Source organism: Triturus cristatus, chromosome 9 (assembly GCF_964204655.1).
Source record: "Triturus cristatus chromosome 9, aTriCri1.1, whole genome shotgun sequence".
In the NCBI taxonomy this organism is placed as follows: Eukaryota; Metazoa; Chordata; class Amphibia; order Caudata; family Salamandridae; genus Triturus; species Triturus cristatus.
In genome coordinates, this window is record NC_140592.1 from 181,900,066 (window position 1) to 181,926,707 (window position 26,642).

The 26,642-nt window shown below is 43.9% G+C and overlaps 1 protein-coding gene across 1 annotated transcript in view; it reads right to left on the bottom strand.

The window, feature by feature from the left end:
- Window positions 1–26,642, bottom strand: part of ATXN7 (ataxin 7) — a 312,870-nt gene that overhangs the window by 79,546 nt on the left and 206,682 nt on the right. Inside the window, exon 6 of the mRNA XM_085624702.1 lies at window positions 14,045–14,127. Coding sequence (XP_085480828.1) covers window positions 14,045–14,127 — 83 coding nt within the window. The remainder of the gene's footprint in view (window positions 1–14,044; window positions 14,128–26,642) is intronic.

Here is a 26,642-nt window from a genome sequence, read left to right on the forward strand (position 1 = left end):
CTTCGGCACCTCGGAGTCCTTCTCGAAGGATCCGCTGGGCCTTCTGTCCTTGGATCCACTCGCGATCGTCGAATATTTCGGCGCCGGTGTTCCTTTTGAGGACTTTGACTCTGTTTTTCGAGAGTCACTTTCAGATTTTCGGGGCCCTTTCGGGGGTTTCGTACTCGACGTGTCTCTTACCTCGTCAGGCGTTTTCTTATCGGTCTCTGCGACCGTGAAGACATCAGGTCCTTCGGCGATGTCCTCATCGTCGGTGGAGAGGCCCAGATCGTACAGCGACGGGGCCTTACCCTTGCCTTCCATGTTGAAGTTGGCTCTCCTCTGTCTTTCTCTCACCCGGAGTGTCTTCGGCGTGAATGCGGAACAGGCGTTGCAGTCCTTGCTCTCGTGGTTGATCGGCATGCAAAGGTTGCAGACCGGATGTTGGTCCTTCTGCGCGTACTTGTGGTGGCAGTTAGGGCAGAATTTAAATGGTGTCTTGTCCATTGCGCTCAGATTCCCTGAATGCGCATTTTCCTATGGGCGTCGAAGAATTGAGGATCTCTCTCCTTCTTCGCAGTCCCGGCTGTAATTCTTTCCTCTCTGTAGTCTTCTGTAAATTCTCCTTCGATGAAACTCGCGTATTTTCCTTCTTCCTTCGTTTAAAACTCTGGAGCTTCTCGATGACGATCCAGACCCAACGGCGGAAAAAAGAATCTGAAGATGGCGCCCCAAAGGTGGAACTTGTAATTCTTTCCTCTCTGTAGTCTTCTGTAAATTCTCCTTCGATGAAACTCGCGTATTTTCCTTCTTCCTTCGTTTAAAACTCTGGAGCTTCTCGATGACGATCCAGACCCAACGGCGGAAAAAAGAATCTGAAGATGGCGCCCCAAAGGTGGGACTTTCGCAGGAAGCACGCAGACGTCACGAGAGGTACACCAAATGGTGGGACGTCGACGCCCACCTGGGCTACAAAAAAAAAAAACCCACAAAAAAAACCAAAAGAAAGACTACGAATCCGGACCCAACCACCAGATCGCGGAATAATGCACAGCATAGTGAATCCAGAAAGATTCACGCTGCAAAAATAAAAAGTTTCGGAGTGTGGCTGGATCATAGCCTGAATTTTAAGGAACAGGCACGCAGGGTGGCAGGTACCTGCTATGGTATCCTGAAAATGATCAGAACAGTTCTTCCACTTTTGCCTTTTGTTGTCAGGAAGCTTTTGGTGCAAGCCCAGATTTTCTCGAGGCTTGATTATGCCAATGTGCTTTATTTAGGGTCTCCATCCACAACCATAAAAAAATAACAAATAGTTCAAAACTGTGCGGCCCGACTACTGCTGCAGGTTCACAGGCAGGAATCGGCTAGATCTCACATCAAATCCCTGCATTGGCTCCCGGTGGCTGAGAGAATTCAGTTTAAGGCCTTGTGCATTGTCCATAAGGTACTCTCAGCTAAGGCCCCGCCGTTCCTTCGATCTATTATTCTCCTGTACCTCCAACAGATCCATACGCTCTGAGAAAAAACATCTAGCTATAATTCCCAGAGTACATCGAGCCCGGAGTGGGGGACGTCTTTTTTCCCTCATTGCGGCTAAAGGCTGGAATCAGCTCTCAGATCATATCCGACTTGAGACCAATCATCTCATTTTTCGCAGACAACAGACGACCCTGCTGTTCTCCGGAAGTGTCCGATTGCTTGATTGTCTGGCGGCTTGTCTCTAGCGCTGGGAGGCTTATGGTAGCCATGCGCTCTATAAGTACTATTCATTCATTCATTCATTCATTCAATGATGAACATGGAAAACATACTGTACAGATATCTTTGGTAGTTCGAGTAATGAGTAGTTCAAATGCCTGTAAAATACATTGATACTGAACCACCATTTCACCTCTTATGCTTAATAATCACATAAGTTAAACCGCATATTTAATAAATATTATAAAAACCACATAAATATTTAAATAAATAAATATTTAATTAGCTGCGGTTAAATAAGTTCACAATATCGTGCTGTTATAAACTGGCTCATGACAATGGCAATTAAATTCCAGTTTACAAAAACATAGTTAAATAGCAACTTGTAAAAGTTTTTCATATTTATTAATAAAAAATTATAAAAACCTTTTATCTCTTGAGAGAGCAGTATTTAAATGTCTATGTTGATCTACCAGCCTTCCACTGATGTAACCATGTTGAAGTGGAGATTTACGCCCAAGTGGGCCTATAAATATCTAACCACTTAGATCCGAATAACCTTGTGCAAATCGCATATGGGAGTACGTGCAAAAATTGATTCAATTAAGTGCAAACCATGTGCAAAATTAGCAATTCAAAATAGTATTACATAAAAAATGGTTAAAAACAGTTACAGGGAGATAGGAGGCAGCTAGTATGTTCTATTTGGTCATAATGACCTAGTGAAGATAGGTTAAAAAATATTCACTTGTATTTAGTCCGTTCGGTGCCTTACAGTCCATAAGTATTATGTGCCTTGTCTCAAGTTTGCGTAGCTGCGACTCCCGGTCCCCACCCCTTCTCTGTGGTGGGACTGGGTCAATCACAAAGTATTTCAGACCTGCTGCATTCTTATGCAATTCCTCAAAATGTCTTGCCACAGGGTACGCGGTATCGCCGTTGGTAATGGCCCGTATGTGCTTGAGTATCCTCTTGTGGACCTGAAGCTTGGTGCTGCCCACATAGCGCAGGTCACAAGGACACTCCAGGACATATACCGCATACTCTGTTTTGCAGGTCAACTTACTTTGTATAGTAGTGGGTATGTTACTCAAGGGAGTCATGTACTCTGTCTTGCTTACCCCAAACCTGCAGGCTTTACAGGCAGAGCACTTAAGAAACCCCTTGCTGCTGTTGAGCCATGAACTATTAGTCCTAACCTCTGGGCTACTAGAAACTAAATGATTGCTCAATGATTTGGCCTTCCTATATGTGCTAGGAGAAGGGGGCATTTGTTGTCCCAAAACAGGATCACTGGCAATCAAAGCCCAATTGCTATTCACAATTTTGCGAATGCTTTGATGTTGACTATTGTAGGTTAAGATTAGCTGGGTTTCATTCTGCTCGGTTTTCTTCTTTTTCAATGTACCTGCCAGTGCCATTGACCTACAAGGTTCATTGGCTTGGCCTAATGCCTTGTCCACCAGCTCAGGCAGATAGGAAACATATTGCACTGTTACTGATCTCGCTAGTAAACCCCAGATTCAAGTCATTTTTGTTCAAATTTTCAATAAACTGCAAGGCATCACGCTTAGTTCCATTCCAAATAATCAGAAGGTCATCTATAAAGCTGAACCATTTCACAACGTTGTTGGACATAATGTCAACGTAGGTATGAGGACCTGTTCCTCCCAATACCCCATGTGCAGACAGGCGTAGCTGGGGGAGAAACAGGCCCCATAGCCACACCCCTGACCTGCTGGAAAACCTGGTTGGAGAATAAGAAAAAGTTGTTTTCCAGACACACTCTGATCATGGACAATAACATTTTGTTGTGTTCATGAAAGTTAATAGGTCTCATTGAGATAGTATTCAATTGCTCTCAGTCCATCCCTATGGTGGATACTCGTGTAAAGGGAGGATACATCTAAAGAAATTAGGTGATAATCTGTTTGCCATTGTATTCCCTGCAATTTCTGTAATAAGTCACCAGTATCCAAAATGAGCGAAGAGATTCTTTTGACATGCTCCTGGAGAAAAAAGTCTACATATTTGCTAGTATTCTCCATGATGGAATTGCAGGCCTAGATAATGGGCCGTCCAGGTGGCTTCATAGTGTCTTTATGAATTTTAGGGATAAAATAAACGATGGGCATCACAGGATGTTCGTTTTTGAAGAATTTATATTCATCCATGGAGATAAGGCCCATACTTCTCCATGCCATCAAGTTGGTATACAGCAGATTCCAAGCCAGCTTGGCCTCTGCCATTGTCGATCTTTTATAGCAGTTCCTGTCGTTTAATTGGCCGAGGGCCTCCTCCATATACATTTCTCTCGGCGACAGTCCCGCCTTTGTCAGACTGGCAGATGACCACATTAATGTTCTTTTGTAATTTTTTAACCAACTGATGATATGCGAAATCCCGGTATTGGCGTCTTTTATTGTCCTTAGCCCCCTTCAGGTGTATCTGCCTAAGATCTTGTGCAACCTTCTTGTGGAACAGGTCAATGTTGTCTTTCAACATTAATGGACAGAACGTGGATTTGGGTTTGAATGTTGTAGGTGCTGTCCCCACCCTGTTTCCAAGTTAGAGGCCACCTGCGTATTCTCAACCTGCATTTGTAATAGATCTTTGAACAACTCCACATCACCAGCAGTTAGAAACGGGGGACTTAGACTCTGTAGAACAGGCAGTACCATTGGTTCAGACCTATGCAGTGTGTGATATTTGCGAAGATTAAGTTTACGGACATATATTTATAGATATCAACACGGGTCCCAGCAAAATTGTTCCTAGCATATATATATCGGGGTAGATGGAACCCTTGGTGGTATAACCTTTTAAGGTCTTCCATGAAGACGTTAATAATTAGGATCCTGAATACAGAAGCATGTTCTCTATTCTATATTATGCTGTGAAAACTGTAAGATGCAGCTGTATGGAGGTATATACTAACCCCGGTTTCTGTTAGGTGAAGCAATAACATCGCTGGTGGGAAGTCGTTAGAATTACAGTAGTGGACAAATCTTTCCCACGTTACTATATTGCAAGCTCTAGCAGTAGGTCCGAGGGCTTCCTTCAGATTCCTAGATCGAGTTGCCTAGGGTCTGATTTTGCCCTGCTCCAGAGTGAGAAGGTCTGGCCGGATAGGGAGCATCTCGTGAAAGATAGACGTCTTGAGAAGGGTTGAGAACCATGGTTTTCTTGCCCATGTGGGAGCAACCATAACAGTGAGGGATGTGTGCTGTTGCTTTCTTACCACATATGGAAGGAGTGGAAGAGGAAAAAAACACAGGTAAATATCCCTGACCAGTTCATACATAGTAAACTGTGGGAGCAGAAAGCTGGAGGCTAAGCTTTAGCATTTTGCGTTTCCATGTGTGGCGAAGCGATCTATTTGCGAGAGCCCCCACCATTGAAATTAGGAAGGTAGAACTTGTGGGTGAAGTTCCCACTTGTGGACTTGTTGAGACATCCTACAAAGTCTCCCATCTCTTGGCTGGTACCCAGCGAGGAGGTGTATGCGATGGTGAATCCCTCAATGTCAACCCTTCAGCGCCAGTGATGACAGCCATGGCAAGTGAGTGCAGCTTTGTTTCTGCAGTCATCTTGTCTGTTTTTATTAACACTACCTTACCCCAAATGCTCTGGGGGGAAAAAAGGCTTTGAGTTTAGGTGACAGGCATGAAGCTCGAGGTAATGGATGTAGAACCCCTATTGCTGGGGTGACCCCAGACCCTGAATTGTCATGTTGTGAAGATGTGCCTACCCGCCTGTCAGTGAGACATCTGTGATTGAAGCCATTTGTGGAATAGGGTCCGTAAAGGGTCTCCCCTGCAGCAGACTGTTGCTGTTCCACCACTGCAGAGAGCAAGCATTGTTCAATGTCAACACTAACACTAGATACTGTAGTCAATCCTTTGCTTGTTATTATTGTGCTGAGAGGCACTCCTGCAATGGGCGCATGTGCAGTCTGGCATGGGGAACAGTCGCAATGAAAATCCATCATTCCTATGGCAGACATAATAACCATCCTGAATGGAAGATTACAATGTGGCAGAAAAAGAGGCAGTAGCTGCCAAGAAGATAGTACTACTTAAGTGTTAGGGTGAGCTTTGGCAGTGACTAAATTGAGAACAGACCCTAGAAATGGTTGAATCCGCAGGGTTTGAAAGGTGAAGACTTCTTGGCTTTTATTGTAAATCCCAAACTGTGAAGGAAGGACAGGACACTGAGTGTGTACTAAACACTGCAACCTGCACATGCTCTTGATCAGCCAATCATCTAAGTAGGGAAGAGATGTGTGTCCACCCTCCTGAGGTGGGTGGCTACTACCATTACCCATTGCAAGGACGCAAATCCAAAGAGTGTATTAACCTTAAATGGAAGCACCTTGATCTGGTAGTTTTGTCCACTTACCATGAAACAAAGCTGGATGGAGGGTAATGTGAAAGTAGATGTCCTTTAGATTTAGTGCAGTCAAGAAGTCGCCTTGTAGCAGCAGGAGGACAACATCCTGTAGCACTGTCATTTGACAAGGTTCCAAAAGGATTCATTTGCCTGAGCTCAAGGATTAGTCGGAGAGCCATCCTTTTGAAAATTAGAAAGCACAGAAAGTAAACCCCTTTGACATAGTGTTGTAAGGGCCCAGGCTCTATGACCCCTTTACATAGGAAAGGGTTACCTCTTCTTTAAGTAGGCAGAGGTATTCTTGCGTTTAAGGGTTTTATTTAGAGTCACATCTTTTGTGGTGCTGACAAAAGCTCTGAACAAATACCCATTCTGATGATGGCTAGAACCAAACGATCTGAGGTGATTTATTTCCAATAGGGGAGAAACCTCTAACTTCCCCCATACAGCTGACGTGTGATTAGGGCGATGTGATAAGTCAATGCTTGAAGGTAAAGGCCCCTTTAGTAAGTGTACCCCCAGCCTCGGCCCATGTGAGAGGTTTCACCCCAATATGTTCCTTTTGTATAGCCCCAACCCCTTGCTGATGGTACGACTACTGCGGTCATTGTAATTACTGGAGTTGTTATGGGGAAGGGACTTTTGCAGCACACTTGTACTGCTTCTTACGAAAGGAATCCCTGGCGGATGGTGTTTGAAGGGCCCCATACTCTTGGCAATTTCTGTATCTTTTTTTAATCTGTGCCAATATTTGATCAACCTGTGGAGCAAAGGGGTGCTTGCAATCAAAAGGTAAATTACTGAGGTATTGTTGTACCTTTGGCTTACAATCAGAGATACAGAGCCACAAGTGTCTTCATAGAATTAAAGAGGTGTTAACTTTAATGGCTGCTGTATCTGCAACATCAACGTACACCAAATGTTGGCACTTGAAAGGATTTTGCCTTGGTCAACAATTACCTCCCTGTCTTCCTAAAGTAATCTGGAAGGTGTTGTAGCAAACCCATCTCATCCCACTGTGCACTGTGATAACGGCCCATGGACTAAGCGATCCGCTACTGTGTGGTGGACCCCACTGCTTCCCTTTTTCCTGCACCATGAATTCGCTTTCTCTCTTTCGAGTATGTGGGTCACCCATTGTGGCCTGTGAAGCAGCACATTTATGGTGGGTGTGCACCATTGGAGAGCATGGAGGAAGGTGACAGTGGATATAAAAGTAGGGTCTGATGGAGGTAGGTTGTACTTTTCTTCACTCTTGGACTTGAAGGTGCCTGTGGCACCCTTAAGCAGTGGAAGGAATTGCTTGGAGTGTGCAGACAGGAAGTCCTGCTCCTCACGGAGGTTGTGCAGGACCCAGGTCCTGAAAGGCTCTTTGAAGGTGTCTGACATACTTGAGCATTGGAGGGAATTGCATTGAGCGCTCCAACTGTGAAAGTGCTTGTACAAGGAGTCCTGCACCTCTGGCATGGCGTGTATATATGCTTTGTGGTATGATGCAGCTCGCTGTACAACCCCAATGGTATGTAACTGTCATCTGGTACAGACGCCATAAGTAGGATTAGCTCTATGTGTATATTTGCTGGAGGATCTACATTGTAAACCGTCCACGTGTCTTTGTAGGCAGAGGAGAAAATTGTGGTTCATAATCATTGGAGGGGGAGAGGGTGGTATATGGTCTGTAGTTGCCTGTAACCAAGTAGGATTGTGAAGATCCTGCTGGGGAATGTGAAGGGAGTGATTGCGAGTAGGTAGAGGCTGATAGTGTGGATGTGCTGGAAGAGACGAAGTTGTGTGGTTGTGTCTATCCAGGACTGGTATTTGGAACTATCAGAGCCAGTGGAAGACTGCCTATGTCTCGATGGCATTTTCACATGCCATTTTTTGGGCTGGTGTTGGCTTCGGCGTCAAAGGTTGTGCCAGCACTGATGAGTTCTTTCAGCTTTGAAGAGTGTGCTCTTTATTTGGCGCTGGAAGGTCATTGGTACTCACAGCCCTCAGATGAGTCCTGTTTCAGCTCAGATGCCTTTCTCAGGCACTCACCACAGTGTGGCCCTGGCCAGGAAATTTGGCCCTCCAAGGGGCGGTGCTCTGCCTTGGTGTGCAGCCTCTTATGAGGCTCAATGTTTGGGTCCAGCTCATTTCGGCAGCTCGGCATGCACTAATTTGGAAGACAGTAAAAGTGGAGAGTGCTCCTTCCTACTCCTCTTTTGGCTTGTATGCACTGAAGCAGATGATCTCTGGGCTGGACTGGTGTGCAGGCAATTCTACATCATCCTTCTCTTCTTCCTCAATGCTGAGTGGGTTTATATTGCTGAAGATATCCGGTATCTGTGGATTGCTGTTGCTTTTCTTGTAGTGAAAAGTTAAACAGTAGGTGCACTCTGTGTCTTTGCAGTGTAGAGTAAAATACAAATTACACACCCGGTGCAGATCAGTCCAGGGGAATTTCCATCACACTGAAGTCATTTTGTAAAGGGTGTACATTTCTTTCCCATCATTCTCCCAGGGGAACTGGTCTTCAAGGCGTCTGCAAAAGAGCGAGGAAACTGAATAAAGATGCAGATAACATGTGTTTGACTGTGGGAATCAATCTTTGTACCGCGCAGGGCTGAAACAGAGAACTTGAAACATTGCGTCAAGTGGCCCCAACTGTATGCATCTGAATGCGATGGTGGGAAAAAAATAAAAATCAATGGAGTCGGTGCCCATGCGCATTGCCAACCAAGGGAGAAGCCATAGGGTACCTTGCAACTCAAAAATACTTCTTCCATCAAAAACATCTTGCAAGGTTCGAGCCCAAGACAAGATGGCAGTTATATGCAGAAAAGGGCTATCTAAAGTCCTATATATTGGTGTAATAAAAACAAGGAGGGAGGAGCCCTAACGTGCCTCATTCACCCCATAGTCCTTAGCACCATTTAGGTCACCGCTCAGGCCAGGGGTTGTAAAAGCTGTGGCAAAGGTGGAGCAGTTATGGTTTTTACAGATGTGACCCATGGCAACCTCTAAATAACGCCAACGGTTGCCACATTTCACACAACAGCACATGATTTTGTCTGTGCCACCGATGTTCTGTGAGCCTATAAGTAGTATCTAAGGTAACACATTCAAAATACATTTATAAATTAATCATTGACTAACAGTAGCATATGTTTAAAGTCTTCAATTTCTGAAATACAAATCGCCTTCCCTAGCACCACAGATTTGGTGGGACTTATTTCTAATGCCTGAAATCCCCAATGGTTGTTTAGCTATGATGACAAAGAAGGACCTAGAGACCAAAGCCTCTAGAAAACCTGGGGTGCGGTTAGTCTGAATGTACAGGAGACTTGAAAGAACTTTGTACACCCACTACATTTCTGGCCTGCTATTACACTTTGGGTGTGGTGAAGTCTGACAATTGCGATGATTTATTTGCTGCTGTTGATGCTTTATTTATTTTATTACTAGGGCCTTCCTCCTATTGTCTCAGATTAACTGGTGGTAGGTACCTTCTCTGGGTAGCTCTGAAATACTTTTTTCCACTTCCCCTTTGCTGGTTCTCCATTTACGTTCCATTTGTTTGCAGTGTTAGGTCATTCAGAGGTCTTCCATGTACCAGCTGGCTTGTGTTCTAGTTTCTGCTGTGTGGCTTCGTTTTATGGGGGCAGAGTGTTGGCACAGTTGGTGTTTCCACTTGATGTTTTCAATGTTGCGTGCCAGGAGACACGTGGGTACAAGTTTGGTTTTGCCCAATCAACCTCTGTCAAGCTGTTCCAATGTCACTGTGCTCGGCCCACTGAGAGGGTTCTTCTTTGTTAGGGGTATGCCGATTGTGAAACGGACTATGGAGTGGTCTGTTTAAGTGAAAGGTCTTGTGTGTTGATTGTGATGCTGCTCAAGGATGCGAAGATGGCATCTAAGATGTATTTGGCGCTGTGGCAGGGTTCTGAGACGCAGTGGATAAGTCCCAGGTTTCTGATGATGTCAAGCAAGGCGGCTGAGTTTAGGTCGGTCTGGTCATCTAGAAGGAAATTGAGGTTTCCTAAGAGGATGAAAGCGCAGGAGTCGAGGACTGGGGCCGGGGGAATGGTGATGAAGTCCGTAATGTTGCTTGCGAAGTTAGCTCGAGGGGGATGAGAAAGTGGATCTGAATGTGCAACTAACTGTTTGGAGCACATTTAATATCTGAAAGGACGTTAGCTCCAGGTCTCTTACAATTCTTTTCCTAGTCCATGAGAACTGGTTCCACCCAAAACAGGTGGACCAATCCATTGGTAAAGATGATGCTGAATTTGTGCATCCTTATTTCAGGCAGGCAATGTGTGTTTTTTTTTTTTTTAGGGACCTCACACAGAGCAGCACAGGTGTGCACCAGGTGGCTGTACAACCCCCACCAGGTTATGCAAAGCACTTCCTGCAAACAGTAGAGGTGGCATGTGTGGTTCAAAGCTGAGCAATGAAGCATTATTTACTCCGGCTCAATGGAGAAGAGAACAAAGATGCACATCACTGATCAGAAACAGAGTGGCAAAGGCGCGCAGACACACTGAAGATGTATGCCCCGTAAGAGGCAAGCATCAGCAATACTAACATGCTGTTTCCAGCACCTCGTATTGGCGGCAGGGTACCCACAACACCGAGAAGGCAAATGACCAGGGAATAACAGTATTTCGACATACAGTATCTATGTGGATTACCACAGCCATACAAGGGATAGCCAACACCTAAACGTTTCATACCTGATGGCTGTAAAATGTAGCACATTAAAAACATTCAACTGCCGCTCACCAAAACAGAATTTTCATCCTGCTTGTGACGTGCAAAAAGATGAATCTAAGAACTATAGGAAAGCTCTCATGGAGGAAAAGGCCATTGCAGCACACCCTTATCGACGCACATAAGCCGCTTTCAAGGTGACTGACATCGTCCTTTATTTAAAGAGATCAAGCTAGACATAAACTAGGCTAAAGCAATTCAACCTTTCAGTCTGTACTAACCAAAAATGACAACAAAAGTGGAGGAATGTGGTTAGGTTTTTTCATATTACAAATATGTTAATCTAAATGGTAGGTGGCAGCACCCACAATATTGTATCTGATTTGGTCCATTTTGTTTAAAATTGTAAGGTGTCTCCATTCACTAGCTAGAATTGATCATAACATTTGAGGAGGTAGAGCATCAGTCATAAAAGGGACCAGACTGATGACAACTGATGAAAACAGTGCTCGTTATGCAATGCATAAGGATCTGACCTGTGGCAAATGATATATACACCACTTAACAGGTTATTGTGATATCCTCATCCATAAACCATAACACTGTAGGTCACCTCTAATACCTGGCTATTGCAGAGGTCAACTTCTTGGGTCCTTACAAGTGCAATATTAGTATAGATATTGCTCTTAGAGGACAGTCCACCCTTTCTAAACCAAAACAAAAGTAAGTCTACCTATCTTGTTTTTAGATAAGCAAGCCGGTTTTGCAGTCTCCAAATGCATGGCAAATACACAACTGAACTTTTAAGGTTAACGATTAGTGCAGCAGATGCCCAGATTCCTTGGCGATCGATGCCCCTATGCTAAACTGTGTAAAGCTGAGCTGTAAAAGAAAGGCGCTCCTTCTCTAGCTCCTCGAAGATTAAATACACAGTGTTCACAGCTACAAGTTCACCATTTAACGTGAGGCACAACTGCACCACACTAATCTTTGAATAGACTCAGTAAGATTTAAATAATCTTAAACTCTTGGCTGTTTGATCCACTTTGCCAATCTGCTCCCTATGCAACAAGATGAAAGTGTTTGAAGACTGGTATCAGGAGGGCAATAGAGTTGGATCAACTTCTGAAAAACAAACTGGAATTTCTTTTGCCGCAGCTAGTAATAACCCGAATACTGATCGACCAAAGCATTTGGCTAGAGACCGATCAATAGAGCCTGACTGGACATCACTATCAACCCTTGCAAAAATGTTCAAACCAGCCGAACAATGATGAATGTCATAACACGAGGATATGAGGACACGGCTGGGGTCATGGCAGCTCACGCTCCTCTGAAAGCAGACCCCCCTAGTCTGAAACCTACTGGAGAAATGTCAGCAGCAGAAAGGCCAGGCTGCCCTGCCAATCAACAACAGAGTTCAGGCACAGATTCCACTATCTGGCAGGAAACAGTTCCTTAGTAGAAAAAGTCACCTCTATTAATGGGTTCTCTCAATCCTTCAATTTTGCCAAAAGTGAGAGATGGCTTATGGAGTGAGGCTTTGGATTACCATCTCTCCCTCTAAATAGTACTGCCAATGTTTAAGCATCACTGTACCTTTTCTCAATAAATAGACGACTTCTCTATCGGTTACGTTTGCCACTCTAAAATAAAATCCAGAGGAACATACCTTCAGTGTTGCTTCAGCACAGTTTCAAACTATAGATCATACAGAAAGGTGATGATTGAAAGTAAATCTGCTGTACAGTCAAGGAGCGCTATATTTTTAGACTTTCGGAATCTTAGAAATACAATACTCGAGTCATGTCTTCAGAGACATTCTTAAATATGTGTTCCTTGATGGCAGGCAAAAAACTATCCAATAGCTTTTCACAAATTGCGATCCACCAGTAAAGATGGCTTCCTCTGGCGTAAATACCCGAGGAAAATGGCAAACCGTGCACAGTCAACACTAAAAATGGATGCAATTTTCCATTGTTCTTCAGCCCAACCTCTTAAATGTAACACTCCTGAACACAATACAAAAATCTACAGTGGTGGGCCAAGTTTAGAGTGTAACTTGGTAATCCAATCCTACGAGAATGCTCATTGTAAAAGGGTGATTATTTTTATGTTAAACTCATTTAACAACTTTGAAGTAGGCATAGCCTAAATCTCAGAATAATCTGTATCTGCCATGAACAGTAGCAGAGTTATGGACTTAAATATCAACTAAGCTTTACTGAACTCCAACAATGACAACTGCATCTTGGAGGATGTGGCGCAGCAGGCAGAGCTGCTGACTTGGGAGCCGGGAATCCGGGTTTGAGTTTCTGCGTCGGCTCAACATCTTGTGATTCTGGGCAAATCACTAAATCTCCCCATGCCCATGGACAGCGCCTGGGTACCCTCACCGATAAGCGGTGCTACATAAATCTACAAATGTAATGTAATGAATGCGGATAGACAATTCAGGTAGGTGCAAACTTAGCAGCCGATTGGACAGAATCAGCCCTTTTTAAGCAAACTAACCACATCAATTTAGGATCTTCCAAGCTTTGAGAATTTTAGATCATTTATCATTTCACAATTTCACACTGATTCACAGAATGACAATAGCAGTAACATGGGTGTTATTGCTGGGCAAACTAGCAACAACTCCAAAAAGAGGAAAATGAGAAGTTCTGTTAATGCGCAATTGTGAAAGCAAAAAATCTATGAAATAGCAGCATTGTATGAAGGAATATGAGCTAAAAAATGGTTGATAGTTTGGTTAACAACTGAGATATTGCATGTGTCTTTGATACATGGATCATTCTGAAAGACATAAGAATGATTGGAAAGCAAAGAGGAAGACAAAGTGCAGAGAAGCGCCTCTTGTTCATGAAAAGAGCAAGAGACCGCAATTTCATGCAAAGCTATTAGACAAAAAGCCTAGCCCCAACCCATAAATCTGTACAATGTAGTATGATACTTGGTAAATTAAGAAAGGTCTGCAGTAAGCAAAGACACTTAATGTTCTCACCTTCGAATCCACTTCTTCCAGCAAGAGACCAACCAGGAATCATGCAGAAACATGGTCACATTCTCAGACTCGTACTGTGAATAGGAGCTATTCATACTAAACTGACAACATTATCAACCTATGAAGATTGCAGTTTTAATAAGATACGTTTTAGTGGGACACTGAAAATAATCTGGGTTTACATTCTGCTTAAAATTTGAAGTACCCTAAACTGATGAACTCAATTTTCATGAACAAATGCAATATATGTAAGATAAAATCACAAACCTTGCATGTTAATGACCTAGTGCAGGGCTTCTTTGTTTCTACATCAACAACACCACAGTGGATATCAGGATCAAACTCCCTCTCTGAAAAATGGGCGCACACAGTCAATTAAGGTATACACAACAAATACAAACTTTAATACTTTTATAAATAATTTCAACAATTAAAGCAGTTAATCTACCCTTTATTTCTTGAGCGTTTAACAAAATCATGAAAAATGTAATGTGTGAGTTATTGGCACACAACCAGCACGGATAGTATAACAATTTTATCAAGAGTGCTGATCTGCCTACAAATTATTCTCAAAGAATGTGTTAGCTGATGCCATTTAGAAACTTCAAACCTATATGAATGCATTACCCTTACATTGGTTTGCATATGCCACTGAAAAGCAAAAGAAGCTGATAAGGCTTCTTTCAAGTTTATATTTATACCTCATGCATCGACGGCCAACAGATCAGCCGCTTAGCCACCAGTTCCAGATAATATGTTTTACAAGTAATCCTGCATTGTCCGAGACAATGAAATTGTTTTGAAAGCTTCATTATATAAAGGCCTTATATTTTCAGCTTCCTCTTTGAATTTAAAAGGTAGGTTTTCATTACTTCAGAGAAAATTACAAAGAAGCAAATTCTGACGATATGAACATTTTCAGTTCTGGACTCATGAACACCGCTAAACAAAGCCACAACCACCAAAAAAATATGTTCTATGAAGAGTACAATCTTTTAAACTCTGGGGACATTTGCTATGAAGCAGAGGGATCTAAAACAAAGCATACATTTTAGTTTTCTTTGGAAATTATTTCAATTTACTAATGGATGCCACCTTTCAAGTGCAGAAGGAGTGGACAATTAGCCATTTCAGGACTAGTAAAGGTTCTGCAAGACCATCAAAAAGGAGATTGCGCACTAAATAAATGCTAATTGTAGGAAACTGGCTCTTTATATAGTGGACCAAAACAGAGTACACTGTGTAAACACTCCAAGCAGCCCTTACTGATTTAACCCCTTGCGTGCGCATGACGGAACCACGCCATCATGAGCCACGGGCGGCGTGTGCTCACGACGGCGTGGTTCCGCCATGCTGTGGCCGCTCCGCCCACGCGTCACTGATTCCCCGCCTGTGTGGGCGAAATAACGAGTGGGAGGAGTCGTGACGGAACCACGCCGTCATGAGCACAGCTCGCCCGTGACTCACGACGGCGTGGTTCCATCACGAGCATGGCGGCGCCTTGCTCACCCCCACACCCCCCCAGCGGAATTAGCGCCGCGGCGAAGGGGTTAAAGAGGCAAAAATGATATCACTGAATGCTCTCTTTTGTGGTAGCGTGGGTGAGGAGTTTAGGCTAAGCATTCGTTGTACTCACCCAGGCAATAAAAGAGACATGCACTCCAAAATAAATACGAGACCAATTTATAAAATTACGTTGTAATTTTATAAAAATGTTGATACCAAGAACTTTGTTATCAAGTAAGTACTTTTTAACACCTTGACCGCGGCACGAATTCCGCCGCGGTGCTGGTGATTTATTGAGTGGGCGGGGCTCGGACGGCCCCCAGCCGTCCTCCACACACGCCCACTGTGACGGACGGCCAGGGGCCGTCCAACGCATGGAAGGGGTTAAAATATGGAGTTTCACTGGTGAGTAAAACAGATCACGTAAATGCGTCTTCGCAGCAATGCTTCCCTATAGGAGGGAGAAAAGGCAAATGTTTCATACAGTTATTTACAGTGGGATTCTTGGGTTTCCTTCGGGAATTTGGGTCGTAAAGGGGCCAAGTACCAAAGTACCACCAGCAGTTACTCGTTACATGACCCGGGTGCAGAGGTATTGGTCAGGTTAGAAGATCTGCGCGTTACGCTGGTGGAAAAAAAGAGGGCCACCTAGAAACAAGCTGCAGGAGCAGGCTTGGGGACGGTACCAGGAGCAGCAGGGGGCATAGTTGGGTGGGTGGGGGGGGGAAGGAGATGTGGGCATTACGTTTCAAGGGTCCGGGGAACAAGTCGGCATCATGGCTGTGGCGCTCGGGTGCAGAAGGTCAAGGTTTGCTGCACTCTGTGTCCTAAGGCCTTGCCATTGTCGGACTTGCCAGTTGAGGGTGCAGAAATCAGGACTGCTGGGCTACTCTGAAAGTGGGTCTCTGTGGTGCGGACGCTCCTCAATGGCTGCTCAGTCTCGGTGCTGTTTGAGTCCTGACTGGGCTAAAACCGGCCTTGGCTGCTGGTAAGTTTGGTCCTGTTGGGCTTCGTTTGGGGCCCTGGGGTCTTCTCACTTGGTGCAGGACAGATCCGACCTTTACTGTCCAGTCCATCTTCTATGGCATCTTCTTGGAGTGAAGTTCCGTCAGGGGTGCCACAATGGTGCCATACCCCTTCACAAACCTCCAGTAGTACCCAGTCAAGCCAAGGAATGGCCTGAATTAGGTCTGATTGTTGGAGTTTCCCAGTCCAGAAATATATGTATGTAATAGCTGAACTTAGCCTTTACCTACAAGGTAGCCCAAGTATACAACTGTGCCCTGCCCTAGCTGGCATTGCTTGCCTTGATAGTGAGACCTACAGCTTGCAGAGCCTTCAGGACCTTCCAAAGGTGGATCAAGTGATCTTGCCAAGTGCAATATAGATAGCAATATCATAGGGACTTCTTTAAACGAAAGGGCATAGCAGCGACCTGATAAAGTCCATCTGGGGTTGAGAATGCAGACTTTTCTTTTGCTCCTGCAGTCATACCAATTTGCCAAAACCCTGATGTCAAATCACAAATACTGAGAATGTTGGCTGCCCCCAACCTGTCAATTAGCTCATCTGCTCTAAGATGGATGTGCAGCTGTCTTGGTTACTGCGCTGAGGTCCCTCTAGTTCACACAATACCGCAACTCTGGTTTTCCACCCTTGGAATGAGGCTTGGGGACTAACAACTGGGCTGGCCCAGGAGCTCTCAGAGGGTTCAAGGACTCCGAATTCCAGGATATTGCCGACTTCAGCTCCGATGCTCTCCTTGACTCAGCCGGTCTATATATTTTGTTTTTGGCTAGTGTATGGTTTCCAGTATCCACATCTGATCAGGGGTTAGCTGAGCATACCGCTCCAGGACTTTCCTGCAATCGGCTTTCTGTTGGGCAGAGAGGGTGTCTGAGAAAACAACTCCATCTACTGACCCATCTTTTGGGATGTAGAAGAGGTGGTCAGGGAGAGGTTCACTCTCTGCTTCCTGATCCTCATCAGTGACCATGACCATAGTCATCTCAGCCTTTCGGCAGCTTACATGGATGATCCTGAGGAGTCCTGCTAATGCTTAGGCCTATTAGATAGGTGACCTCCCCTTTCCTCTCAAGGGTAGGGTAGGGACCACTCCACACATCCTGGAGGCCCTATGTATCACATGCTCCAAACCCATACCCTCTGCCCTGGTTGGAACTCCACCAGTGCAGCCTTTTAGTCCTACCAATGCTTCTGGAGCTCTTGGCTGGCTCAAGGTTTTTGGATGCTTTACCCATGTACTCTGCCATCCTGGAACGTAGGCCAAGGACACAGTTCACAATGTCTTGGTTTGGCTCTTTGAGAGGTGTCTCAGCCTTCCTGAACTAGACACAGTGGTCTCCTTACAGGATGCGTAAACAGAAATTCAAAGGGACTGAACCATACTCCCTTCTGAGGTACCTACCTGTAAACAAAGGCAAGCATGTCAAAAGGACATCCTATCCCCTGGGTTTTCCAGGGAGACCCATTATCATACCTTTCATGGTTTTGATGAATGTCTCAACTAAACCACTGGTTTGTGGATGATATGGGGTAGTGAACATATAGGTCACACCATATTCACTGCACATGGACTTAAATTAGCAAGACATGGAGTTACTACCTCTGACTGACACCACCACCTTAGGTAAAACCCACTCTTGGAAAAATACTTACGAGGGATCTGGCAACGGCAGGAGCACTGACAGTTGTAGGGGTATAGCTTTAGGGTACCCTGGTGGCATGAAACTACCATCAGTATGAATCTGTTCCCTGATGCTGCTCGAGGGCCCAGGGGGCCAACAACGTCAACCCCCTACCCTTTCAAAGGGAATCTCCAACCACTGGATGTGAAATTAAAGGAGCCTTTGGGTGGTTACCTGCTTTGCCACTGGCTTGGCATGAACACCGGCGTTACAAAACTCATTCACCTTCTGGGACATGTTTGGCCAGTAGAAGTGGCCGACTAGCCTGCTCCTAGTCTTGCTCTGGCAAGACACCCAGCAAGGAAGATGTCATGGGCCAATGAGTAAACACCCTCTGTACTGCTGAGGCACCATCATTCTCCTAGTGGCACCAGGTTTGGGGTCTCTGGCTCAGTGTAAAGGAATCCCTCCTCCCAACAGGTCCTGTGGGAGCTAGTGCCCGCTCCCTTTTCCTGTGCATCAGATTGCGGTCTCAGGCTGTTAAGAGTTGGACAGATCCTCTGCCCTTGGGTTTAGGAGCTCTGCCTTTTAAGGCCCAAGTTCCTGAGGCTCAGTTCTCTCTTGGGCTGACAGACCTTCTCCTTTGAACGTGTGGATGTTCAGAAGCTGGCTTCCAAGTCTTCCTGCCTTTTTTCTTGGGGAGTTGGGACACTTTCAGACGACAACTCCTCTTCTTCACCCTGGGGTTTGCTCTGTGCTCAGGTTTTAACACACACTCATTCAGGGATTCCCAGCATTGCTGCAAGGGATCTTAGCCCTAACTCAGCCCATGCTGAGGACTCAAAATAATTTCTTAGACATTCAACAGGAATGGCAGAGGGCATGACCATCCTCTTCCGGCCAATAAACCCTACCCACTCCCAGGATACCATAGCCATATAATGAACCTTGGTCACATTAGCATTGGTGACTGGATAAGTTTGTCCAGTCCAGTATTGTTCTGGGATACCGTTTTTCAGAGAGCATGACGACATTTGCAACTTTATCTCTTAGTGCTTCCACTATAATCCCATTAATGAAAGTCTGTGGTCTTTATTTCTCCAGATTGCTGGCCAGACAGCCAGGGCAGCTACACCCACCCCATCCTCTGAAACTAAAGTGGCTCCAGTGTGTTTTCTCTGACCTAGTCAAGGCACACCAAGGATCCCATCTAGAGACTCACCACCCTAGTGTTACTGGGGATGCACCTGGGGCCCACCCTCCTGAACAGGATTTTGGAGACCTTTAAAAGCCTTTTGTTTTAATCTTTAGGTTGCCAACTCTCTTTCCCTTGAAGGGGGTGTTAGCAACCCCCTTTCTTTTGGTCACCCCCTCCATGAGACATGTTGGACAACAAGTCTTAACCCAATGGTCTGCCTTCTTTGCCAATTCTTGGGGAGAGACTGGACCTAGGTCCACCAAATACTTACGCAATTTTTTGGAAACACCGTCACTTAACAGATGCTCTTTCATAATAAGTTAAAGCCCATCTTTAATTCTCCATCCGAACTAGCGGTAGCCCTATACGGGGCCAAAATAATGGGCATAGGGAATTGGTATAGGCTGGTACTTCAACAGAATCAAATGCCATTGGTTGAAATCCACCTAAGAAAAATAGACCACGTGACACAATGCAGTCTTCTATGTAAAGACTGGGAAACGATTTGTCATCTAGGCAATAAAGCATTACGAGCGGCTAACTTTAAAAGGATGGCCTTTCTATCACGTTGGTTAGCCTATTTGACTCCGGAGGCCTTGGGGAAAAGATACCCGGAAGTTGAAAATAAGTGTTTCAGATGTCTTGCTAATGGTCAGGGTGGCTGGCACCATACTTTCTTCTCTTGCCCGAAACTAGAATTATTTTGGAATACAATTTTTGTGGATTTGGGAAGGGCAATTGGGAAGAGTATTCAGCCAGAGGCCAAATTGGCTTTGTTTGGCATCGTTAAAAATAGAACGATATCTAGTAGGGCTGAAGAGACCTTTATATTTATTTCTTGTATGGTGGCCCGTTCCTTAATTCTACAGAATTGGAAGTCCACTGATGCTCCCTCTCACTTTAAGTGGTGGATGAAAATGAGAAGAACCTATAATTTTGAAAGAGCATATGCAAGCCGGGTGGGTGCCATTAAGAAATTTGAGAAAAACTGGAAGTATTTTAGAGATCTGGAAAAAGATAAAGGAAACTGAACAATGTCTTGGCCATGTTGTTAATAATTGTAGTAGTTTTTACAATCAAATGTTTCTCTTTGCGATTTTTGCACTTCAACAGAATCTATTAATATTTCTGTGGCATTTTTAGGGGTAAAGCATAGGAAATTGAATTTTATCTTGTTATAAATTATAGTAGTCCCTGTAGATTGATGCACTAGCACTTTTTTCTAAATAATCTATACTTGAAAAGCACTAGCACTTTCCTTTATGTAATTGCTGCTACAATGATAGATATCATATCTTTTCCTATAGCACTTTACTGCTGTTTGATATATTGAGTCCCTTCCCAAATATGGTTGAGATCCTTGATTATTATTTTTTAGTAACACAAAGGAAGGAAGGAACATGGTTGGGAAGGCTATTCTATATTTTATAAATGAACGCACTAGCACTTTTTTTTTTTTTCAAATGACTATACTTGAGAAGCACTAGCACTTTTCTTTATGCAATTGCTGCTCACTAATTACGGATATATCTTTCCCTATAGCACTTTATTGTTGCTGTTTAGGATATTATGTCCCTTCCTCAACATGGATGAGATCTCTGATTATTACTTTTAGTAACATAAAGGAAGGAACTTAGATGGGAAGGCTATCTAATACTTTTTAGAGGTTTCAATAATTGTATTTTTGTATTTATAACACCTTGTCAATATACATTGTATTCTGTATATGGATGCTATGTCGTTGCTCTGCTCCAAAAAAAAAAAAAACAAAAAAAAAAAAGGTTAAAGCCCATCATAGTCTTGCACCTTGTTCCCTTTTAACCTGCCACCTAGTGTCTTGAATGAAGTTGATAAAATCTACCCAGGTCTGACTCAAGGTTCTGGGAGTCTGTCTGAACCTCATTCTGAACTCCTTAGTGGAGAGTTCAAAACCCTCAAACAAGGTATCTTTTGTGAGGTTATAGGACTCGGCATCTGCCTCATTCAGTGTCAGGAGTCTATCCCTGCACTTTCCTGTAAACAGCTCAAAGTAGAGAGACCAAACACTTCTGTCTGAGTCTCCTTATCGTATAGGCCCTCTCAAAAGCTGTAAACCACCTAGTGATATCACCCTCTACATATTTGGGGACACAACCTTTTGGGATCTTAAGGTCAAAAGCTTCATCTTTCTCCCTATTTAAAATGTTGCTGCCACCCGAGATGGGTCCTTCGCCCATCTTCGCTATCTTGGTCTATAGCTAAGATTTTAGCTACTAGAGCTATTCACCTAGCTAGCTTTTTAAGATCTGCATCTTCATCTTCATCTGGGGTACTACCAGAGTTCCTCCAGTAGAGGTAAAGTCAGTAGGGGCGATTTGAGGATTCATGTAACTCACTGACCTCTCTATTCCCAGTATCATTAGGGCTTTCTTTCATTGCCATGGCTCTATCATGCTCAGCAAGCAGGGTCTGCAAATGAGCCCATGGCAAAGGCTTTATGCTGTACAGAGGCCCTTAAGGTGGGTCAACTTGAGTTTCTGGTAGGGACCAAGGTTGAGCGCCTGGCCAGTACACTCTGCATCAGACAATGTATTAGATCAGTTGGGAACTTCTATCAGACTATAATCTTAAAAGGCCTATCTAGGATAAATTTTAAACTCAAATATAGTTGGACAGTTCAAGTTTAGAAATTTAGAAAAATCGACAAAAAACACCTATCGACCAAGTGGTATCAGGGAATGCAAACTCTTATGTCCGACCGCTGAACCACAAATGTAGGAAGCAGGCTCTTTATATAGTGGACCAAAACGAGATACACTATGTAAAGAGTCCAGACAACCCTTATTGGTTTACAGAGGCAAAATGGATTACAATAAATGCTCTCTTTTGTGGTAGTGTGGGCAAGCAGTTTGGGCTTATCAGAGGATAGTGCTAAGCATTTGCTGTACTCACAGAGGCAATAAATGAGACACATACAACAATAGATTTGAGACCAATTTAGAAAAATACTTTACATTTTTATTTACATTCGTATATCAAGGAACTCAGTTATCAAATAGGTATTTTTTTAAATATAGATTTTAGCAGGTAAGTAAAAATGTTCACTTAATGAGTCTTTACGCAACAATGCTTCTCCATGCGAGAAAAGGCATATGTTGTATTCAGTTATTTATGGTCGTTTTATGGGGGTCTCCTTTGGGACTTAAGGTCATAGGGGGCCAAGACCCAAAGTACCACCAGCAGTTACTTATTACCTACCCAGTGGCATGCGGGTGAAGAGGTGCGGGTCGAGTTGGTAGCTTTGCACGCTATGCCAGTGGAAAGAAAAGGGGCCACCTAGAAACAGGCTGCAGAGGCGGATTTGGTGACAAGTCCAGGAGCACCCAGCTGGGGGCTCGGATCACAGGGGTCCTGGGAACAAGAGGGGCACAGCTGGTTCGCTGGCATCCAGGCTGGGTTGCTCGACTGCAGAGGGGCAAGGTCGGCCGGGCTCTGTGCATCCTAGGGCCTTGCGGTTGGTCCCGATTGAGGGTGCAGAAATCAGGACTACTGGGCCACTCTGGAAGTGGGTTTTTGCAGTGCTGATGTCCCTGGATGGCTGCTCAGTTTTGGTGCTGTTAGAGTCCCGACTAGACTTAAACAGGTCTTGGCTGCTGCAAGGGGTCCGGTACCCCAGGTATTGGTCATGTGCAGCTCCGGTTGGTCCTGGTGTCCTCTCAATTGGAGGGAGGACAGATCTGACCTTCAATAGCACAAGTACCTCTTCCTGGAGGGACCTGCATCGGGCTGGCCAGGGAGCAGCTGCACGGTAAACTAGACTCTGCTTCTACGGTGCCTGCGGACTGCAGGGGAGTAGCTCCTTTACTCCAAGGGAGATTGCTGGCAATTTTCGAAGGGCTGGCAGTCTTCTGGATTCCTTGGCAGTTGCTCAACTGCAGGACGAGACACTCGGCCACAAATGTCGAGACTGGTGCAGACAGGCAGGGATTGGCCCCAAAAGTCCACAGCAGTCTTTAGTTCTTGCTGTTTCACAGCTCTTCTTTGTACTCTTCTTCTGGATCCATCGAATCTGATTTCCTGGCATCGGAGGTTCCCCATAATACTTAATTTAGGGGCATTAAGGGGAGTGATAGGTAGTAGTCAATGGGCTAGATACCTGTAGGGTGTATACACTCACTATATGACCACTTCCCTTGGAAAGTGGGCATAACCCTGACCCAGTGAGCCTAATTCCACCACCTTAGGGGTGGAACTATCCTGAGGGGGGAACACTGCTCCTCATTAGCTAATTTTCCCACCTATCCTGGTGCCAAATAGGCCCAGGGGAGGGACTGGCAATTCCCCTGTCTGGGGAAGCCTTGGGTTGCATAACGAAGGTGGCAGAGGCCTTTGAAGCCTCCTGCCTTAATATGCTGATTACATAGTCATTCTGCTTGGAGGACGTGCACAGAAGGACACTTCACCTACTGAGAAGTTATTTTTCCCTTTACTTCCAAGCAAAGAAATGGAAAACTTGACCAATGCGAGAGCTCCACCGCGATGCTCGTAAGGGACTTAAGATCACAACCACGTTTGCTGGACACCTGATTAATCTGAGAATCAGGCAAACAGGCAGACAAGTAACGAGTCAACAACAAGACCAGGAGGAGTCTATTTGTCAATTTGTAAATATTCATAAAGATAATACTGTGAACACAGAGTAGGAAAGTAGGAAACAGAGGGCAAAATTGTTCTCCATGGGTGTTCCATCATAGACTACCTCCTACATGGACTGTCCAATAATTAGGAAGGTCAGCCATAGTATGTCCAAACAACTGGAAGACTGAATTAAGTTTCTAGTTGCTGCACAAATTGCAAAATCTAAATTTGTACAGCATAGTATAGCTGCTTTTGTTTTGCTTGTTCAATTTATTTTGTGTAATTTATGTGTAATTGTATGTCAGAAATGTTTTAACATGTACACCTAAGGTACCTGTACCCGAAGTGAAGATTACTATGTGCCTTAAGAGATCAAAATAAATTATGATTTGGATAATCAAATACATCCCCTGTGATTAATTTAAATATTTTTAGTGAGGAAAATAAGTCTGTAATAATTTACTCCCATATAATAACACTTTTTCTAGTTTAGAACACCTCCGGCCGGAGCAGGCACTGTTTCTGTCCTCAGAGAGCGTGGGCTCTCGTCTGCCAGGGGACTGAAACCTGTCTGTGGTGGAAGGCTGGTTTAAATCAGTCAGCCAAAACACTAGTAGTGGCAGATTTTCAAGAGGCACCTCTAAGGTGCCCTCTGGGTGCATGTATGAATAAATACATCACTGGAATCAGTGAAGGTTCATTAATATGAGATGTTTGATACCATTTCCAACATTTCCATTTTCAGTAAAGTCACATACAGCTGGGAAACTCGTAACCACCAGTGTCTAGAACATGTATCTAAAATGGCCTTCCTGTTCACCTGCAATATGTAAGAATCAACTTAGACATCACAGGGACATATCTGCTAATGAAAGAAGAGTTCTACATTCAACTCAATGGAACATCAATGGGATTTTCCGGAGTGCCAGCATACGCGAATACATTCATGGCCAAATTTAAGTATGATCATATTCTCACAAAGCCCACGTGGCAAGAGGGGTTGATATTTTTTAAGAGATTTATCGACGATATCTATCTTATTTGGAAAAATTCGGACCAATCTCTGATAGAATGCATACGGTTCCCGAACACACAGGATCCTCAAATTCAATTTACATACACCATACAGAAGAACGCATTGTCATTTCTTGATGTATGGATTGAACTCTAATAAAATCACGACACGTGTGTTAAGAAAACCCACGGATAGAAATAACTCATTACTGTTCGATAGCTTCCATCCACCATCACTAAAACAGAATCTACCAGTATCTCAATTTCTCAGAAATAGACGGATATCCCCTGAAATAACATGTATGGAAACTCTCACAACACAAAAAATGAATTGCATGGCAAGAGGTTATCCTGAAGAATTACTAAACAAACACATTGAGCGTGCAATAATTTCCTTTAGAGATGTATTACTCCAAAAAAATAAAAAATCATCGAATCGCACAGTATTTGTCTGTAAGTTCTCAAGAGCGTCAAGAGATTAAAAAAAGCATCTGTAAACATTGGGAAATACTATAATCTGAAACAGATTTCAACAGGTTATTTCTCAATAAACCTCTGTTCACATACTCAAGAGCACGTAATCTCAAAGAGGTTCTGACAACTAAGAAAAGGAAGACCCTTCCAATAGGCAAAGCAGGCACACACAAAAATGCTGGAACTGCATACACTGCAACAATGTTATACCAGGAGATTTACTTTCACACCCCAGAACAGGGGAACAAATTAGATTACACAGCATCACAGATTGCAATTCTCAAAATGTGGGGACTCCATCAAATGCCCCTGCGGACTACTCTATATTGGCAAAACCCAAAGGAAGATGAAAGTTCGATTGACGGAGCATAACAGCAAGATTAGACACAAAAATCCCAACTCAGGCCTTGCAATACATTGGGAACAAAGTTGACACACAATAGCGCAACTCAAATTCCAAATTCTTGAACAAGTGCCATTGCAAGATGATACAGATAATTCCAGAAAACTTTTACAAAGAGAGGCATTTTGGATAAAAAAGCTTGATACCTTAATACCCAACGGGCGCAATGATAGATTTGAAATGGCTTGCTTCCTATAATTACACTAAAACCAGCATCAGCATTACATAGGGATACAACCTGAGACCTATATACACACACATGTTGAATAGACAGAAGGGTCTTTTGTATTGCGCAACAACTTGATACAATAGGAGTGTTGTCCTTGAATATCGATGTGTATTGTAATTGATATTTTAATGTTACCAGTGAATACAATTTACAAGTACAGAAAATCTTTAGACACACCATCTATAGTGGGCACTCACAAATGGCTGCACATAGAGATCATCTAAGGTTGTGTTTTCTGTTGGAACACCATTTAAAGATGGTGTTGGCTAATTATTTTAATTCGGGAACAATTAGGACACCGTTGCTGGTAACTGCCACTAGAAGTGTTTAATGTTGTTGTAAGTTGCGATTGATTGACATTAAGGTTTGGTACAACTATTGTACAGTTATTAAGTTGTCTCTTGTTCTCCACCTATTGTCAGTATTGAGCTGGAAGTTTCTAGTAAACATCAGTTAAAGATGGCGTTCGGTCTCGTGATTCAGTACACTATTCTTTGAATGGAACCGTTTGTGACATGCGTTGGTCCAGTATTTCACGTTTCCAGATGCTCACATCCGGGTTTAGACTCCCGCGCAGTTTTCATGTTTTAAGGCGACTGGGAAGTATACCTTTCAGACTCTGGTGTTTCCACGAGAGATGTCATCGGGTTGACTAGGAGGTAGGCAGAGCGTCTCACTTGGTTTAGGTCCAATTGTTTCTGAGCGCATATCTTATCAGCTTTTCTCTCGAGTAACGCCCATTTACTCACTGTTACAGGCAGTGGAGTGTCCCTGGA